Source organism: Mustela lutreola, chromosome 15, assembly GCF_030435805.1.
Source record: "Mustela lutreola isolate mMusLut2 chromosome 15, mMusLut2.pri, whole genome shotgun sequence".
In the NCBI taxonomy this organism is placed as follows: domain Eukaryota; kingdom Metazoa; phylum Chordata; class Mammalia; order Carnivora; family Mustelidae; genus Mustela; species Mustela lutreola.
This window is the reverse complement of record NC_081304.1, coordinates 55660251-55680599: the sequence shown is the minus strand read 5'-3', so window position 1 is coordinate 55680599 and position 20349 is coordinate 55660251. Positions and strand designations below refer to the sequence as shown.

The following is a 20349-nucleotide window of genomic DNA, read 5'->3' as shown; positions in this document are numbered from 1 at the left end:
AGGGAGAAGCAGGCTCCCTGCTGAGCAAGGAGCCCGATGCGGGACTCGATCCCAGGACGCTGGGATCATGACCTGAGCCGAAGGCAGCTGCTTAACCAACTGAGCCACCCAGGCGTCCCAACCCCATCTTTTTCAACTGTTGAGATTATTTAGAATATCAGACTATCTTGTATATAATCAGTTATGTCTTCATTCAAGTTGTCAATAGCAATAACAAACAGCAGGGACCTGAGTCCTGCTGATGTCACCAGAGGCCCCCCCACCAGGGAGGGATCGTTGGCATCCATGTTCATTCCACAGTTAAGATTACTGAGCCGTGTGGTAGGGAGAATTCCAAGAACGTGATCTCCAGTGACCTTTTTCCTTGTATGAGCTCCTCCCCCTTTGAGTACAGGTGAAAACCGTAAATATCATGGTATCATTCCCATGATAACGTTTTGTTTTATGGCAAGAGGGAAATTATTCAGGTAACCATACGAGACCTTGAAAGCAGAGCTTTCTCCTGGCGGAGGACAGAAGGGGAGATCAGAGAGATTTGAAACCTAAGAAAACTTTGACATGCCCTTGCTGATTTTAAAGGCGGAGGGAGCCATATGCAAAGATGGGAGCATGGCCTCCAGGAGCCAAACCATCCAATGCCCAACAGTAACCAACAAGGACTTCAGTCCTACAAATGGTAGGAACTTAATTCTGCCAAGAACTTAAGTGAGTTAGGAGGCAGATGCTTCCCCAGAGTGTTCAGATAAGAGTCCAGCCAACTGATAACCTTGATTTTGGTCTTATGAGACCCTCCATAGAGGAGCCACTTAGACTTCTGACCTCAAAGAGGGAGGCAATAAAGGGGTGTTATTTTAAGCCACTTCGTTTATGGTGATTTCTTACACAGCAGTAGAAAGTGAATACAAACCAACTATGATTTCACCAGCTCTAAGATTAGTCAGACCACATTTCTGGGATAGCAACAGGCTATTTATAGCTGAAATCAAGAAGCCTTGGCTTTGATGTTTTCTCTAAGCTGCCAATTGAATAACTGTATCAAAAAAGAAAAGCTACATTGTGTGTATTTGTTACCTTAAAAAATAATACCTTAAACTTGGATTGGCCTTCTCTTTTCAAGGCCCCTTCCTATCTCTTGTATCATCTTACCCTCACAAAAGCCTGCTTGGGGAGATAAGAATAAGACCTATAGAAGTCATTTGCCCAAAGAGAACAAGATTGACATCGCTTGATATTAGGAAAGCCTTTCAAACAATTACACAGACCCACTGTGGAAGGGGCTGCCTTCTGGAATCCTGCCCCGCTGTGGGGAAGAGGCTCTGTGGTCCTCTTGGAAGGACTTGATGGGAGAGAGCTTGGCTTGGTGAAGAGGCCAGACCCCTGAGGTCTGCCCCAGCAGGAAAGGGTCTGTGTGTCCAGGAACAACCAGACAAAATTAATCTGCAGGCATGTTGGGCCCAGTCGGTCAGGTGAAAGCGCCTCCTACAGGAGTCCCTGCCATTCCTACAGTCACTATTGGTTCAAAGCAGCAAAGGTACTGAACTTGGTGCAAAGCCAAACCCATGTGATGGATTCCAGAGACATCTTTTGAAAGGCACCAAGGGTTGTGATCCTGGTCAAGTTGCTCACTTTGTAGTAGAGGCGACTCTGACCTCCGTCTGACTCGAGTCCTTGCCTTAGACCATGGTAGTGTGACCCACCATCCTCTAGGGGAAAACACACAGACTGAAGCAGATGGCTTGACAGTTAGAGACGGACAAGCCAACAAGACCCCAGATGGAGTGTGAGAGCAGGGGCTGGTGTCCCTAAGGCCTGGGACAGCCTGCTGGCCAGGGGCGCAAGATAATGGCAATCCTCATGCAGAAGAGGGAAATATTGTTCCTTTGTGTTTTTCTTATGGCTCAAGCTCAAGGCCCACGGCCTGTGCCTGAGTTTTTTACAGCACCTTAACCCGATTCCCCTTCCTGAAACTTAGGCTTCCCATCTACAAAATGAAAGTGTTGGATTAGCTGATCTCAGAAATCCCTTCTAGCTCTAGAGTTCTGCTATCATGGGGACAAAGATGTTCTTTGTGTTTTGCGTTGTTTTGGTTTTTGTACTTCCCCCTCCCAGCCCCAAGTGCTTCTTCTAGAGATAATCAGAAGCTCAAAGAAGCTCAAAATGAGATGGACACCCAGTTCCAAGGATTTCTTTCCAGATTCCAGGCAAATTCTATTTCTGTGAAACCTTGGGCTTCTAGATTCCCAGATTCCTTGAGAGTCTTGCCCTGCAGAGAGAAGAGGTCTGGGATTGCTCTCCAGCCAGCAGAGGAGGACAGAGAGTGGGTGGGGGAGAGTGAGGAGGGGAGCAGACAGGAGGCTGGGATTCTGCCAGTCTTCTTGTCTTTCCTCCTGGGAGATACAGGCTGTAGCAGGCCCTGGATAGTTCTGGCAGAAGCCAGAGGCTGGGAAGCGTGCAAGGCACTGGGACCAGTCTGGAGGCAGAACCCAGCCCACGAGGGCAGCTGTGGTAAATGCTGCATGCAGGCCTCCATGATGATCTGTTACTTGGGGAAACTGCTTTCCTGGGTTTCACATACAAAAGGTGAAATACATTACAGGGGTTTTATGCTCAGTTGAAGAATTCAGGGACTCTCTTCAAGTCTTTTCAAACCCAGTTTGCTTCTAGTGGAGACACAATCCCCATCTGGCATGAAGGGCGTTAGGCTGTGGTTTCAGGTGAACTTTAGACATCAGATTTGGAAACAGAATTCATTTTGGAAGTCCCCTTGGACAGCACCTCCTGGTCCAGCCTGCAGGTTAATTAAACCCAGAGCCTGGGTATTAATTTGCTAGGTTTTGAAAAGTTAGGCCAATGGCACATTTTTAGTGGCTTTCCCAAGGTATAATGTATGAGCTCTACAGTTCTTCCATCACAAGTGTGCAGTTCAGGGATGCCTGGCTGGCTCTGCTGGTGAAGCATGTGACTCTTAATCTTGGGATTATAAATTCGAGTCTCACATTGGGTGTAGAGATTACCTAAAATCCTAAAACAAATGTCTGATTCAATGACTTTTAGTAATTTGTAGAGCTGTACAACCATTACCACCATCCAGTTTCAGACTTGGCTATCACCGTTTTCCTGTCAATCCCAAGTCCTCTTCCCAAGCAGCCACTGAGCTGCTGTCTGTCTCTGTGTTTTCCAGACATTGCATCGATGAAATGATACCCTACAAGATATTATGCACCTTTGACCTAGCATAATGCTTCTAAAGCTTCCCCCTCGTGTAACATATATCTATACGTACTTCATTCCTTTACATTGTTAAATAGTATTCTACTGGACAGATACATCACATAACTGTTTACCCATTCGGACATTTGGGATGTTTCCGGTTCTTGGCATTAAGAATATTGCTGGGACGCCTGGGTGGCTCAGTGGGTTAAGCCGCTGCCTTTGGCTCAGGTCATGATCCCAGGGTCCTGGGATCGAGTCCCGCATGGGCTCCTTGATTGGCAGGGAGCCTGCTTCTCTCTCTGCCTCTGCCTGCTTGTATGCGTGCTCTCTCTCTCTCTCTCCTTCTGCCTGACAAATAAATAAATGAAATATTTTTTTTAAAAAAAGAATATTGCTGCTAGGAACATTTCTGTGTAAGTCTTTATCTGAACATAAACGCTCATTTCCCTTCAGTAAAGTCCTGGAAGGGGAATTAGTGAATCATACAATAAGCTTTACATTTTTGTTTCATTTTTGATTTGGTTTGGTTTGGTTTCTTTCTTTTAAAGATTCATTTATTTATTAAAGAGAGAGATCAAGCAGGGTATGAGCAGATGGGGAGAATCCCAAGCAGACTTCTTGTTGACTGTGGAACCTGACTTGGAGCTCAGCCCCATGACCATAGATCATGACCTGAGCAGAAACCAAGAGTCAGATGCCCAACCGACTGAGCCATCTTGTTGTCCCAGTAAGCTTTCCTTTTGAAGAAACTGCCGCGCGGTCTTCCGAAGTAGCTGTACCATGTTCCATCCCCACAAATGTGTATGGGTTTCCTAGTTTTTTCACATCCTTGCCAACACTCGACCATAGTCATCCTTGAGGGTGCATCATGGTATCTCACTGTGGATTTGACTCACATTTCCCTAATGACTAGTGGTTTTGAGCATCTTTTTATGTGCTTATTACTCAAAGGCACATTTCCAACTAAGTGGAAAGGCAAGTCCTTCTTAAAAGTACCAGAAACAAGGGGGGCCTGGGTGGCACAGCCAGCTGAGCATCTGACTCTTGTTTTTGGCTCAGGTCCTAATCTCAGAGTTGTGGGACTGAGCCCTGAGTCAGGCCCCACGCTCAGCGAGGAGTCTGCTTGAGTTTCTCCTGCCCCTCCCCTTCCCCCCTCTAAAATAAGTAAATAAACCTAAAAAATAAGAAGGACTAGAAAGAAGCTTAAAGCTGATTTTATTTTGTTATTAGGAAAGATAGTCACAGGAGGGTTAAACAGATACAATGACTGACACCGTCATTCGTGAACTTGTTTCATCAATAATTACTGAGGGCCTAATGTGCCCAGAGCTCTACTAGACTCTGGAGATGAAACAATGAATGAGACATGGCCCCACCTTCATGTCCTTATGAAGATCTAGATGAACAGTGCATGTGGCTTATATTGTTGGTAGCTGGAGTGCCATAGAGTGGAAGAGGAGCTCATCCGAGAGGCGTCTGCTCACTTTCCCACCCCTGAGAGGTCCAGGAATACTCCTAAGTGGGGGAAACCATGTCAAATATGAGACCCAAGGGGTGAGTAGCCACCAGCTGGGCTATTGAAGGCCGTGTTGAAGAAGAACATGACTCAGGTGGACCAGAAGGGCTGGGGCTAGATGGGGGAAAAAAAGAGGAACAGGCACAGTCCTAGTGTGTCTGGCTCTCCTTGTTTACTTGAACTGCTGTAACAAAACACCACAGTCTGGGTAGCTTATAAAGAGCAGAGATGGATTTCTCACTGTTCTGGAAGCTGGTGAGTCTAAGATCAAGGCACCAGCATGGTCATGTTTTTGTATGGGCCCCTTTTCTGGCTTAAAGCTGCCATCTTCTCGCCATGTACTCGCATGGTGGAGGGGACAGAGGGTCCCTCAGGAGCCTCTTTTATCAGGGCACTCATCCCATTCATGAGGCTCCACCTTCATGAGCTAATCACCTCCCAAGGGCCCCACCTCCCCACATCATAGTCTTTGGGGGTTAGGATTTCCACGAATGAACTGGGGGGCTGGGGCACGCAGACATTCAGAACGTAGCATGGACATGTGAGAGTAGCTCTCCATGAAGACAGTTAGGGCACTGGGGTAGAGGGATGGAGAGATGGTCAGTGAGCAGGTGCAAGATCAGAAGGCCTGACAGTGAGCCTGTGATGCCCTTGAAGGATCAGGTGACCCTTCAGAGACTTCTCCCCACAGCGCTGAGGGGAACAGGTGGGAGTGGGGGGCTCTGGCTTTCCTTTACAGAAGCTGTCAGGTCTCCCAGGGCCTAGAACCTGAGGTCTATCTCCCCAGGACCCAGCAGGACCAGAGCCATTGGTCAGGCCACCTAGGGCCCTGGCAATGACCTCCACCTTCCTGTGTTCTCCAGATGCTACATCACCCTCACCCAGTCTCTGCACCTGACCATGAGTGGAGCCCCAGCAGGACCCGCAGGCACAGGCAAGACAGAGACCACCAAGGACCTGGGCCGAGCACTGGGCATCATGGTGTATGTGTTCAACTGCTCAGAGCAGATGGACTACAAGGTATGCCTCAACTCAAGGGTGGGGCAGTGGGGGGCGGCAGGACTAAAAACTGGGTGGCAGCCCAGTTTAGGTCCAGGTTTATTCATGCCACCCTGGCCCAGCTCAGAGGTCCAGGCACAGAGGTCTCTGCTGGCTTCATCCCAGGAGACCTGAGGATATCTGATCCCTGGAGATTGGTTACCTCCCTGTAAGCCAGTGAGCTTCATTTTGAGGTCTCTTGTCACCTGTACAATGACGAGGCTGAGCATCTATCCAAAGGCCTACATTCACTGTTTAACCTAGAACTACAGAAGGGCTCACAAGTGGCTTGTGAGCTTCTTTACATGGAAGTCGAATTTGTGCTTCTCTGGAAAAATGGGCATTTCCCCAGTATTTCTACAAGGGAAAAATACTTTAAAAAAAAAAAAAACACTTTATTTATTTATTTGACAGAGAGAGAGAGAGATCACAAGTAGGCAGAGAGGCAGTCAGAGAGAGAAGAGGAAGCAGGCTCCCTGCTGAGCAGAAAGTCCGATGCAGGGGCTCAATTCCAGGACCCTGAGATCATGACCTGAGCCGAAGGCAGAGGCTTAACCCACTGAGCCACCCAGGTGCCCCGGGAAAAATACTTTTACAAGGCAAATGTGACTTCTGAAGGAGACTAGATTAACTTCCACTCCAACAAGTGATACCCACGAAGGTCAAGGGCAAGACCAATGTTCTTCATTCAGGGGCTCCTCATTTTTACTTTTTTAAATGTATTCCAGGTTCTGTGTTCTAGAGAAAAGCAAGAGGAACAAGAGGTCCATAGGTCATTTCTTAGCTAGCAATATTCTACTAGAGGTCATATAGATTTTTTTTTAAGATTTTTATTTATTTATTTGACAGACAGAGACCACAAGTAGGCAGAGAAGCAGGCAGAGAGAGAGGGAGGAAGCAGGCTCCCCGCTGAGCAGAGAGCCCAATGTGGGGCTCGATCCCAGGACCCTGGGATCACGATCTGAGCTGAAGGCAGAGGCCCAACCCACTGAGCCACCCAGGTGCCTGATTCTTTTTTTTTTTTTTTTTAAGTGTAATAAGATTGTCTCACTTTCTCCTTATTTTTATTTTGTTTTATTGTATTATTTCGGTAAACTATCTTAAGTCCCTTTGAAACAGGATGGCATGTAAATAAATTTAGAGTGAGAGGAAAAATAAAGGCTTAGCATTAGTAGATTAAATATTTATATGTGTAAATCATCATAGATGGGGTACAAAATAAATTTAATTTAAGAATACTTTTAGAGACTGTGAGCTAACATACATAAGTCTAAATGAGATTCATCAGCTGTAAGTTTAGTAATTTCTCTTGTATGGAAAATTTTGCTGTGCAAAGAGTTGCAGAGACCTAAGCCGCTGTGTTTGCTCACAGCAAGCAAACAAAGTGAGGATTCAGATGCCAAACAGCTGTCCTGCCCATATTCTACACAATTTACATTTTATCATGGTTACTTTTAATGATGAACACATTAAAGTGCTATTTCTCTAAAAAAAAAAAAAAAATAGGAGGGGGGCACCTGGGTGTTTTAGTCAGTTAAGCATCTGACTCTTGATTTCGGTTCAGCTTGCGATCTCAGGGTCGTGGGACCAAGCCACGAGTTGGGCTCCATGGTGGGTGTGGAGCCTGCTTAAGATTCTTTCTCTCCCTTCCCCTCTACCCCACCATGTGAGCATGTGCACACACGTGAATGCTCTCTCTCAAAAAAAATTTTTTTTAAGTAATATTTCTCTTTAAGTCAGGCTAAAAGAAGGAAGTGGGTTTTTTCCTATGAACTCAACCTTTAAGAATTAAGTTTCTAGATTCTTCTATAGTTGACCAAAGGCAGACTTGCTGAATAAGTGTATTCTCCCAGAGGGACATTCCAGAGGACACGGTCATTTAGATGTTGAAGACCTGGTGTATCAATTGAAGGAGATCAGCAGGGTTTCTTCAAATTGATGCCTAGAAAGCAAACAGAAATAAATGAGTTGGCCCCATGGTGAGGGAGTCACCAAGGCTATCTTCTCCAATTCTTTCAAAACTTACAGCTGAATCTTCATACCCCACCAATGCCTCTGAGGGTACAGGAGGAGAAGAGGGGTCTATCCATAGTTTGGACTGTGCAAAGCTTTGGTTGAGTCTACTGAAGACACAGATCAGAGCAAGAACTATAGGGATAACTGTAGGGAAACACGCCAAAATAATGGCGGTCTCTTCCTAGGCATCAAATATCCTATTGTAACCAACATCCTCACTGAGCCGTTTGCAAACCTCCTCTTCCCTTTGGTGTCCAGCTGATTAGAGTTATTTTCATCACAAAATGCTCTCCAGCAAGCAAGTTAATTTACAGAGTATCACCATTGCTCAGCATGTGTGTGCATCATGAAAGGATGGATAAATGGGTGGGTGGGTGGGTGGATGGATAGATACATGATACAGAGGAATACACGTAGGTAGATGGAGAAATGAGAGAGAGAGAGATGACAGGATGATAGATGATGGATAGATACAGAGACAAAGTATAACCTGGTCTATCTGGGTAGACAATAGAGATATATGAAATAATTAGGGGAGATACCAAATAGCATGTAGAATGTGTGTTCTACAGACTCTAATCCCTGGAATACTTCAGAGATGGGAAGACCACAGAGTACGCTGGTCACGAACATCCTGGAGGGTGTGAGACCCAAGGCTGTGTAAGGTTTGGGTGAGTGCCAAACAGGGCGTGTACAATTTTAACACCACCTAACCCATTAGAACATCAGCTTCAAAGACATAACCAAGTTCCCTGTGCATCACGGTCCTTCCCCTGCTCCTTGCTCTGCCTTCTCCCCTGAACTGTCCTCACAGGGCTTAGCTGGGACAAGGGGAGAATGGAGTGAGGGTCAGGAAGAGCTGTTTCACACCTCACCAGGCGTCATTCTGACGGGTCATTCACAACAACAACGGGACACTCACAACAACCTGTTTCCATATCCCCAGAGAACAAGTTAGCAATAAATATGGAGCAGTAGTCAAGTGCATGAGAGCGGACTGGAGGATAGATTATAGGAGATAGGGGTACCACAAGGAGGAAGGGACAAAAAGCCATGAAGAGAACATGTCCCAGAAGTGGTGGCCATTAGGAAGACCCTGTGGGCTTCAGGACTCAGGTGGGAGCATGACAAAAATGGATGGCATCTGAGGAAGACCCCTTGGGTAGCCAGATGAATGGGAGCAGAAAGGGACTGAAAGGTGGAAATTTTTGCTGAGAACATTGCAGTTACTCAAACCAGGAATGGTGAGTCACCAGACCTTGGGGTAGTATAAATGGAAAAGAAAAAATGAGAGACTTTAACGAACAGAATGATACCTGGTGGACATGGGGAAGAGGGGTGTTAAGATGGGGGAGGGTAAAGAGGAGAGATGGACTGTGGTCAGGGACCCTAACATTGCCTTCTGCCTCTATAGGTATCAGGTAACGGGGTAGACACAGAACAGTGTGAAGACTTGGGGAAAAAGCAAATTCATGGTTCCCCTCTGTTGCATCTGGTTGGAAAACCCTTAAACCTAGTTGCTTCCTCTGGAAACCATTGCAATTTTAGTGCTAAAATGTTCTTTATGTCATGCCAGCAGTACTGTCCCCGTTGACCTTAACTCAGAGATGCTGTTGCTGAAGCAGCAAATGGTTTTGAACCTGAAAGTACCTGCGATTTTTTTTGTTGTTGTTGTTGGACCTTTCTGTGGCATCAACACTATAAAACACGCATCCCTTTCTGAGAAACCTACTCTCTTGGTCTCTGAAACATTATATTCCAGAATAACTCTCTGATCCTGCCATCTGGGTCTCCTTCTCTGATCCTCTTTTATAATTTCACATTTTATCTCGGTCCTGATGACTTCAGAATCTACCTTCCAGGCTCGCCCAAGAACTAGTCTTCCCAATTAGAAGGAAGGGCATTTGAATGCCCTCATGTTTGGTTAACAGCCTTTCTCAGACATTTCCTGCTGACCCCCATCTTCCTCCCCGCCAGCATCCCCAAGCCATGCATGCTAAGGTTCTCATTTTTCCCTGTTCCCCAGTGTGGAAATTTTAGACACACTGATTTTTCACCTCCTTCCTTCCATAGTTGTAATCACTCACCAATGCTGATTCATCCTTCAGCAGGTCTTTCAAAGCTCCAAGATCTTTCGCCTTATTCCAGAAACAGTGTCTTGTGCTAGGTGACACCATAGTCAGGCTCATAGTACCTTCCTATTGTTGGGGTGGCATCAAAAAGTTTGGTGATGTGGGGTCCCTGGCTGTACTCAGGCCCACAGGGTAAAGTGTGGGGATGACCAGTATCCACCTATGGAAACTTTACCCTTTTTTTGTCTTCTATATCAAATTTCCACTTGATGGAATCTTTAACAAGTTTTCAGAACCACTGTTCATCTGCAAAGACATGGGCATTTGATTCCCAAACTGCCACATAAGTAATGGTGGCATTTGATGTGCTGCCAAAGACAGCAATGGACATAATATATATTACTATATATGCATATCAAGTGTTATTTATATACCCACACACATACTCATGAATACAATAAGAATAACATCCACCTATAAGATGCAATGTCTGGGATTTACGTCCCCTCCTCCATAGAGGGACTATCAATGGCTACTCAGTCCGAAATAACCATATCATTGTAGGACTCTCATGAGACTTGTCATTATCTGACCTTCTCTTCTTTTTGTGTCATTGTCTGTTTTCTCTCCTAGAATGTATACCCCATAAGGATTATGGCTTTGTCTCCCTGCTCACAGGTGATTCCTCATGACCTAGGACAGTCCCTGATTCATAGTACGTGCTTAGGAAGTGTCCGTTGCGTGAATAGAGGAATCCGTTAATTCAGGGAGCTTAAAGAAATGTGGGGCTTATCCTTCCACCATTATCACAGGCCAGCTTATGGGATGTTAGATCGATTCTCCTAAAATGTTGCTTTAATCTTGCTTTCCTCTGCCCCAAACCTCCACGGACCTGCACAGTCCCTTCTGATAATTCAAGGATTTCATAACCATGACCTCCTTTTGTAATTCAACTTTCTAGTCCAAACAACAGCGTTATTTTCCCCTAGACATAATATGATTTTGCTCATACTTTGCCCATAATATTTACTGCTCCTGGAAAGCCCTTACCCACTCTTTCCTACCCTCTTCCATTCTGCCTGCCCAGACACTTACCATCCAGCATTCCCACTGTGTGTTCTGAAGACAACATACAGTTCTGTGAGATACCAGCACCCCAGATCTTCAGACTTCCCTTCCTGCATTCTGTCCACTACACAAATGTTCACCAGCGTGCATCCTGAGAAAACCAGGAGTCCCATGAGGAAAGCAGAAAATCCTGGCTTTAAAACATTGACCAAATTTCATGGCGCAGGACTTTCCAGTCCTTCCCTTAAAGTCCTAATATATGTTTTAAATTAGCAAAGGAGGGTTCTAGAATGCGGTGCTTCCTAAACTCAGTTGAGTCAAACATTTTCTCTTCAAGCGGCATCTCCGGGATTTGACATCCCATGAAATCAACTTCGGGAAATGTCCTAATACTGTCTGAAATTCAACTCTCTGGCAACATGGATCACTAGCAAGTGCTTTAATTCACTCTCCTCTCTGAACACCATTAACAGCTGTGTCATTTACTATGCCCATTGGAACCACTGTTCCTGTGGCAATTTACCTGTTTTGTCTGTACGCCTTCTATCCATAGCCTATCTAGAAGCACTTAGAGAGACTGAGCCCTTCTGCATCTAGAGCATGAGCTGTGCACAGCGCTGATGGTCAGCAAACCCTCATCACAGAAGCAAATGAGGCTTTTCCACTTGCCCAGTGCTTTAGCGACATCACCTTGCCAATGGCCTTGAGAGTGTCCCCCCGTAACCTCCCCCTTTGTATGACTCCATGGTTTACTGTTTCACACCGAATGCCCAGATGGTTTTTATTTTTAGGGCAGATATGCCATCTTCCCTTTGAAATTCTTTTCTTGCTCTCATTTGAAAATATTTACCTGTCGTTCACTTTCTACAGATCTTATCACTTTCCCTGTCCATCTCCAGCTTCCTAACCCTCTGGGAGGCCTGGGAGTTGGGGCTCGGATCTAAAGATACAGACATAAACTTTTTTTATCAGCAGATGCCAAAGGCTGAGTAGAAGGCTTTTTTTTTTTTTTTTTTTTTTTTTTTTTTTTGGTCTGTATGGTGCAAAAAATAATAATAATAACAATATTTTATTCATTTCCTGGGATTTTGAAAGCTACAGAATCAACAGTAATGGAAGCCTGATGACATTTTAAAAGGACTTTAGTCCAGGTGTCTTAAAAATGTTCTGTTTGATCCCATGACTTACGTGGGCACCCATAGCCATCAAGAATGTAAGTGCCCTTGAAATTATAATAGGAATTTTTCAAACCAGTGATCTTGAGAGAACTGAAAGGATCTTTCACAAACAGGATGGGGACTGACTTAGATGCACGCCGATGAGCCCAGCACTGAGACTAATTTAATCTTTTTACGTTTTGTTGCAGTCTTGTGGCAATATCTACAAAGGCCTGGCTCAGACTGGTGCCTGGGGCTGTTTCGATGAGTTTAACCGAATCTCGGTGGAGGTCCTGTCAGTGGTGGCCGTGCAGGTATGGGGGCCAGAAGTCAGTGGGAGCCCCGTGGTCGTCTTGCCTCATGCTGTGGAAGCCTACGTCCTCTTGCTGTCAAGCTCTGCTCATCCACTTCTGTGTCCCCCTCCCAACTTGGACTCTGTGCCCCCTCACCCTCTAAAATCAGCCCTGGAGCAAGGATATGGGCATCCTGTGAGTCCCTACTGAGGTGGATCGATTTACTGGCCATGGGAATCCATTTCCTCCTCTGTGACAGGTTCCACCTGCTTCCTGGGGGGCGAGGAGAGGATCAGACTGGATGGGAGGGCCCAGCTCTTGGAAAGGCCATGGACTTTGGAAGCATCTTCCTTGTTGTAGTTGAGTCTGGGAAAGCTGCTCTACCTCCCTCAGTACAGTTCCCCTCATTGTGTTTAAAGCGAGGCTCCCAGAGTGCCCGTTGCTGAAGGAAGGAAGTCATGTTTGGGTCACATCTGTGTGGCCACTTGTCTTTCAACTCATCCAGAAATCGTCTCCTCTGTGAAACACATGTAGCACAGTGAGTGCTATGCTCAGAACTGGGGTGGGGGGAGTTGAATAGGACTTGACCCCTAACTTCACAAATCAACTTTAACTCTTGAGATGGGCATGAGCGCTCTTCAGTGCTCTATGAGTGATTTGATTCTGGACTCATGGGATGGGGCAAGACTGCTAAATAATACACCATCTTGAAAACAGGCCTTAAAAGAGGTGGAGATGGTATGGATTAGGGTAAGGGTCTTTACAGACAGAAGAAGCAAGCAGAAAGAGGAAGGGGAAGGGAAAAGAGAGACAGCCTCTGCTGAAACTCTTTTCTGTGCCAACTACTTCTTATGTATCATCACTTATGTCCTAGATAGACGCTGGGGGGAGAATCCGAAGACCAGCTGAAAAGTAATTTGTCCAAGCACACATTGTCAGCAAGTGGCAAGGTTAGGACTTGAACCCAGCACCCCCACCCACACTGTTGGGGTGCAGGTCTAGACACAGATATCTAGTATATAAGGAGTAAAATGCTAGAGAAGAACATGAGGCTAAAGGGGTGGGTTCAAGGCAAACAGCAGACGAGTTCTGATGCCGTGATGTGTATTGTGCCTTCTTCAGTGGACAGCAGGGAGCCTCTAGAAGCTTCTGCAGGGAAAATTGCTCCCTGCTCGGCAATGGTCTTAAGGAGGGGCTGAGCAGCAGGAAAGTCAGTGACCATAGTGAAGTCAGTGGCCTCTTGTGGTGGCCCCAGTTGGAGCTGCATCCTCAGTGGGATGCCTTCCCCCAAAGCCTCTCCATTGCCCCAGCGAAGCATAGCCTTTGCCAGCATCTGTTCTCTCCCCCTTCTAGGAAACTTGGTGCCTCAGGGGAGCTTGTGGTCTCAGGCCCCCCCAGGCTACCAGCTCCACAGGCGGTATAAGGGTCTACGCAGTGAAGTAAGCCTGTGGTGATGGCCCTTGGGACACCGGCATGACTGGCCTCCCAGTTTGTGCCTGGGCTCCATACAGCCCAACCACATAATTTCCCTCCTGTCTTTTGCCTTGATTTCCAGAGCAATATGTATAGAGGACAGAATAAGAAAAACAGAGCTGGGCAGGACTCTTCGGTCCCCCTAAGCCTCAGTTTGATTCCTTCAGCGCCAGTGAGTGGAATGGGCAGGGCAGGGGCGTGGACAAGGCAAAAGCTTAGCTTGACAGACACGCTTCTGGGGGCAAGGGCACCGCAGACCACCCTGTGTCTGCAGCAGATGGTGGTCCACGGTGGAGAAGCTGACAGAAGTAGCACCCTCCCGCTCCTGCTGGCTTGTGCATCCTGACAGGACACCCCTCCCCACCCCAGCATGCTGTCCCCATGCCACAAGCTGTCACCGTCCATGTGGGCTGGAACAACAGCGGAGCTCACACCATCCACTGATTCCATGGCTCACCTTCATCTCCAGATGGATCTGGGAGCCATAAGCAGTTGGGTGAGGGGGCTCTGCAGGGGTCCCTGCACTTCGCAACCCGCCCCCCCGCCCCACACAAGGTCATCATCTCGTCATTTCATCTCTTGCACTGGCCAGCCTGTTGGTGCTGCCATGCAGGGACTCTTGCCCTGTCTCTTGATGAGACTTTCGCAAGTTGCAAAACCATGGAGCTCTTCTCTCATTCCCGGTGGTGATGTATGGTTTTCCCTGCCTTTGGATTGTTGGACTCCATAGGAGTTGGGGGCAGCAGGAAGTCAAAAAGCGGGCTGGAACACTCTCTTGGACTGAGAACACTCAACTAGCTTGGGCCACAGGTGCTGGCTGGGTGCGTTTCACATCGGTGGCTCGAAATCAGGTGTGAGAGGAGTCCTCTCACAATGGAAACTGGCAAATCCTACAATCGAGCATTTCGTTCTCCTGGTGAGCTGGGTCTTCAGCATTTACCAGCACACTTCTGCCTTGTCAGAATATGTCAGCACTGCCAGATTTTTTAAATTCTAAAGAGAAGCTGAAATTCCAGATTTTTATTTAAAAAAAAAAAAATCTCCAGGTTTCTGGAAGTTGGCAACTCAATCAATTAAAAAAGAAAGAAAAGAAAAACACGCCTGAGCTGGCCAAAAACATGGCACTGGCTGCGTTTACCTCTGTGTGGTCACTTCAGAACTTAGAAGGACCAGGATTAAGACCCCTTTTAGCTCTGTGTGAATTTGGGGATAGAAGATGTAAAGTAACATGAATAAAATAGAGCTTTCTCTGAGTACTAATTCTGGGCCTAGGATGGTTCTGAGAGTCGAGAGAGAAGCTTAAGCTCTTTGTGGCCATGAGTGTCGGGATTGATAACCATAATTATACCATGTACCTGGGGTTTTTCTCCTTCCTCCACTGTAGACACCTGGAAGCTCATGGATCACCCATCTTTTTTACTCCCTTGCCCACCATCCTCTGTTAGTTCTACCTACTGTGATGTCTACCTCTCTCATCTCTGCTGTTAAGAGTTTCCGCATCCTCCCTTCTGGCTGTTGGCCTTACTGCAGAGGGCCTTTCTCTTCCTCACCAGTCATGCTGTGTTGAGATGACTGCCCTCCCTGAAATCCCTTAGCCTCAACAGTTACCCCTATGGTGTTCCAGTGCAACAGGGTTGCCAAAGGGCCATCTCGGTGTCCCTCCAAGAAGCCCTGGGGAAGAGCCAACAAGAAACAGTGAGAGCCAGACCAGGGTCAGTGTAGAGCTCATCTTAGGTTCCAGAGATTGTGGGAGCAACCGCACATGCAATTGGGATCTTAAACATCTTCTTATAGGGTGGAATAAACCAGGCAAGGAGGTTGGCAAGTGCTTATGTGTGCAGTTCATATCTGAAACCACACAACAATGTTCAGCTCTGTTTCTGCCACCTACCAGCTGGGTGACTTTAGGCAAGTCTATGTCTCAAATCTCACATCTGTAAAGAGAGTTAATAATAGTACCTACTAGGTGCAGTTATAATAATTATTAAAAGAGTTAATGTGTGCAAAGCACTTAAAGCTCTACAGATAGTAGGCATGTGACAAGTATTAATCTCTGTGATACTACCAACAACGGTAATGGTGTTGATGATGGTGATGACCATGATGATGGTGGTGATGATGATGGTGGTCATAATAATGATGGTGGTGATAATGGTGATGACCATGATGATGATAGTGGTGGTGGTGATGATGATGATGATGACCATGATGATGGTGGTGGTGATGGTGATGCATGATGATGGTGGTGATGATGGTGATCGGGGTGGTCATGATAATGATGATGGTGGTGATGGTGATGCATGATGATGGTGGTAATGATGGTGATAACTATGAGGATGGTGGCAGTGGTGGTGGTGGTAGTGATATTGGTGGCAGCTATACTGGTAGTGATGATATTGGTGATGATGGTCATGGTGATGATGATGATCATGGTGATGAAGGTTGTCATGATGATGATGGTAATGTGAAAATAGTGGTAATAAGATGATAGTGATGGTGTTGGCCATGATGATGATGGTGACTATAATGATGGTGGTCATGATGATGGTCATGATGATGGTGATGGTGTGGAAATAGCAGTAATGGTGGTGGTGGTGGTGGTGGTGACAGTGGTACTGATGACGGTGATGACTATGATGATGATGGAAGTGGTGATTACTATAATTATTATGTGAGCACTGCAGGCCACAGGCTAAAGGGCAATAAAAGGGCATGAGACGTGGGGCAGGGAAGGAGGGTCCACATCCAGGTCTCACCAGCCTCCTCAACACTCTTCACTCCTTCTCAGCTGACCCAACTTCAGACTGTCTTCCCAAACATAGTGCCCTAAGTGATGAGGCAATACTCACCAGCCACTTTCCCTAACATAATAGATAAACACTGTGAATTCACCTTATTTTGAAACTGCCCAACAGAATGTCCTTGTAGGTTCTCTGAAGTTCCTTTTTGCTTCTGGAATTAAGTAAGTTCAACCCAGAATTCTGGATGCTTTCATATTCCAATCTCGGCACACACCTGTAGGAGAGACATTCTCAAGAAAGTGGTCTGACAACAGCCTGGGCAGAATCTGAGCCCATCCCGTTTAAAATCCTATACCCGTCCAAGGAGAAAATTGCACTTAATTATTCCTGCAGCAATCCAGGCTGGCATGTTGGTTCAGAAGCCACACCAGCTGTGATCGCTCTCCCCCATTCCCCCCACCCGCCTTCTCTGTCTCCTCCTCTGGCTCCTTGCCTGTCTGTGCTCCTCTTTCCCGTAACTTCTCCAAAAGTGTGTGTGCTCCAGCGTTCTTGGAGGTGGGTATTTTCATGTCTCTGTCAGATTGGTCAAGCAGAACTGCATACGTGATTGGGACAAAGTGTGGCATTTGTGAGAGCAATTACTCTGCTATTTTAAAAATGTATAAAATACACTTACCCTTTTTTCCCCCAGAACTTTGCCAGTACCATCTCAATCAGCTTGCTAGGCCTTGGGTCCGGAGATGCGTGTCTGCAGGACACACTCCACTGCCCCCCTCCCCCAGCCCCCTGTCCCTCTCCATGCTCCCTGACCAGACATTTCTGCCATGTCCCTTCCTTCCCCATGGCACAGGTATGCTGGAGCCAAGGAAGGAAGTGGCAAGAAACAACAGATCAGTTAACAAGGCCTTGGGAGGCCACCACAGCAGTGTTCCAAGGACTGATCCAGGACTCAGGGCACCGAACACATGCTAGGGTCTCAGAACCAAGGGAGCTTCCCACGTACCACTCTTTATAGAGGAGCTGAAGGTCTAAGGTGAAAACACAAAATTACTTTTCTTTTTTCTAAAGTACAAAGCGTGAGTGTGTTGCACTTCCTGCAAACTGCAATCTGCTTTTGCAGAGAGAAGGATGAAGTGAGCAAGGCAGGATTTTAGTACCACATGGCATCTGGGGGCAAGGTCTGGACCCTGAAATGGGCCACTTCCCTAGAATGGAAAGGGCAAGGTAGAGGGGGTTGGAGGAAAAAACTGGGAGGATTCAGGCAACCCTGAGCTAGTCGATGACCTCCTTGACACTTGTCACCTGCAGAAAAGATGGTGTGACCATTAGCCTTCATGAGTGTATCTGATAAAAGTCTCCAGCCTAGGTGGGAGGATGTCAGGGTAGAACCCTCCATGATCCCCACCAGCTTTTAGCCTTGGAAGGGAAAGAATTCATTCTTAAGAGATCCCATCAGCACCCCTAGGGTCAGACATGTACACGAGGCTTGTGCAGGATCCTGGACCAATCATCTGCAATCGGGCCTGGCCTGCGATACAGAGAGGTCAAAACTCTGATCCCCCCAGCCCGAGCCCGGTGGATCTTGATAGGCTCACTTTCTCATCCAGCCTTCATAGCCTTTAATCATCCTTTCTCTCCTGGAGCTCGCTTTCTGCCTTCTACTTTACATGCGTCTGACCTGAAGACCCACCAGCTTGAGCCGGGTTGGCCCAGGTTAGCGGGCTACAGAGACATGTCCTGTCCATGGCAGGTGGGGCAGAGGGAGTGGAAGGCACAGGTGTGCCAAGGGGGAGGGGCCAGCTTGCAGGTCTGATGGGGACACCGTGGGCAGTGGGGTGGAGCAGAAATCCAAGAATTAACCAGACCACAGTAGCTCTTGAATTGAGGCTATATCCAAATCATCTGGAGAGCTTACCCATCAACTGGACCCCACCCCAGAATTTCTGACTGGGTCAGCCAGGGGTGGAGCTAAGAATTTGCGCAGGAATTTGGTAGGCCCCAGGATGCCGAATGGTGGAGGAGCCCCTTGTACCTTCTTGCCTTCAATTTCCTCACTGGTGAAATGATTTTGTGGACCACGATTTCCCCAACTTTGGCATGTTCAATGTCTTGAGCCTAATAATTCCAGAAATTCCGCCCCCTCCAACTTGGGACAACAAAAATGTCTCCAGCCATGGCCAGATATCCCTTGGGGAGGGCAGGTGCAAAATCACCCCTAGCTGAGAACATTGGTTTCTACGTAGCTGTGTGTGTGTGTGTGCGTGTGTGTGTTTCTGTGTGTGTGTATTCTTTAGTGAGTGAATGTGCCTTTTCTTAGCTCGTGGGAACACAGGTCTCTAAATTATTATTATTTTCAGAGCAAAATAAAATTCCCCCAAAAGGTACATGTCGGATGCGGAGCCGTGCGTGGCTAGCACACTGTCCTTCCGGTAAAAGGCAGTTTGGGGAAGGGCCTAATGAGAGCACGAGCCCTGGGACCAGGTTGCCCAGTTGGTAACTCGGGTTGCCCCGCGTACCAACTGTTAGACAGCTGGCAAGTTTCTTTTTCTTTTTTTCTTGCAACTTTTTATTTTTGATTGACTTTAGACTTACACTATGAGTCATAGGAACAGCTTCGCTTTCCCTTGTGCCCCTCCCCCGCCCCCCTAAACTCGGCGTCTTGCATAACTGGACACAGTTTTTTAAATGCCTCTGGCTTGGTTTCCCTACCTTTAAAATGAGGATCTGCCCATCTCGCCCAGCTATTGAGGGGACCCAACAGGACAACTCACGTCAAACACAGACGCTCCAGCTTTGCATGGGCTCCATACTCTCGCTCACGAGCGCCCCCTCTAGAGTTTCACATGAAAGGACATGCCGCGGTGCTGTGATGCGCAGTAGATTCTGCCTGAGAGTGAGGTTCTGGGGCTCAGGTGTTGCAGGAGGGGAGGCGGAGTCACCGTGAGTGGCTGAAAGGGTCCTGGGCTCTAGCCTTCGCCCAAGGGTATCAGGGCAATCAGTAAATGGCGACTAAACTCGCTTTCCCACCCTATAAGATGGTGCGTATTCTGCGTATTTGATAGCTGGGAGGCCTGGGGCCAGGGAGGGAGCCCATTCTTAACCACCCACATAAGCTGTGGGGTGATGGGGAGGCTGGGGGTGCTGTTCAGGGCTGTGCCATGAGCCCCACATGCGCAGGGCGCTGGAGACCACCTGTCCCACAACGGCATTGCCATTCTGTGTGCAGAAGAGAGGTTTCCGTCTCAAACTAATTGCCGTGAGCTCAAGTGCGTTTGGTCTCGAGAGCTTTACTTTGGGGAAAGGAGCGGAATCTTAACTGTAGACCCGTCCCACGTTCTGGTGAGTTCCGCCCAGCCAGGCACTGGAGAGAGGCTTGCTCTGTGGTAGGTGGTCCAGCTGCTTCCTGTCTTTCTCTTCCACTTCGGCTCCTGCTGTCCGTCTGTCGTCCTTCTGTCTGTCCATCTCTCCTTTCCATAAGTGTTCCGGCTCTGGCTCTGTCCTTCCCTGTTTCTGTCTGTACCCTCTCTCCCAGACACACACCTACAGCCCAGTCTTCCCAAAACGCCTGGCTCTTCTAAACACCCTGACCATGACCAGCGTGACTAGAGCTCACTCAAAACCGTGCACTGCCCACCCTCTCCCCGCTCCGCCTGCTGTCAGTTTTTGCTTTCAGGAACCCCGAGAAGCTGGAGATACTCGGAGACATTCCGGGGCCGGGCCGAACAAGCGTGTCCCTCTTGTCTTCCCTCCTTCTGTCATGGA

The 20349-nt window shown here is 47.4% G+C and overlaps 1 protein-coding gene across 4 annotated transcripts in view; it reads left to right on the top strand.

Moving 5' to 3' along the window:
- DNAH9 (dynein axonemal heavy chain 9) overlaps positions 1-20349 on the top strand; it is a 321088-nt gene that overhangs the window by 101926 nt on the left and 198813 nt on the right. For all 4 annotated transcript variants that reach the window (XM_059150223.1, XM_059150226.1, XM_059150225.1 and 1 more), the window contains 2 exons: positions 5593-5749; positions 12290-12394. In XM_059150223.1, coding sequence (XP_059006206.1) covers positions 5593-5749; positions 12290-12394 — 262 coding nt within the window. The remainder of the gene's footprint in view (positions 1-5592; positions 5750-12289; positions 12395-20349) is intronic.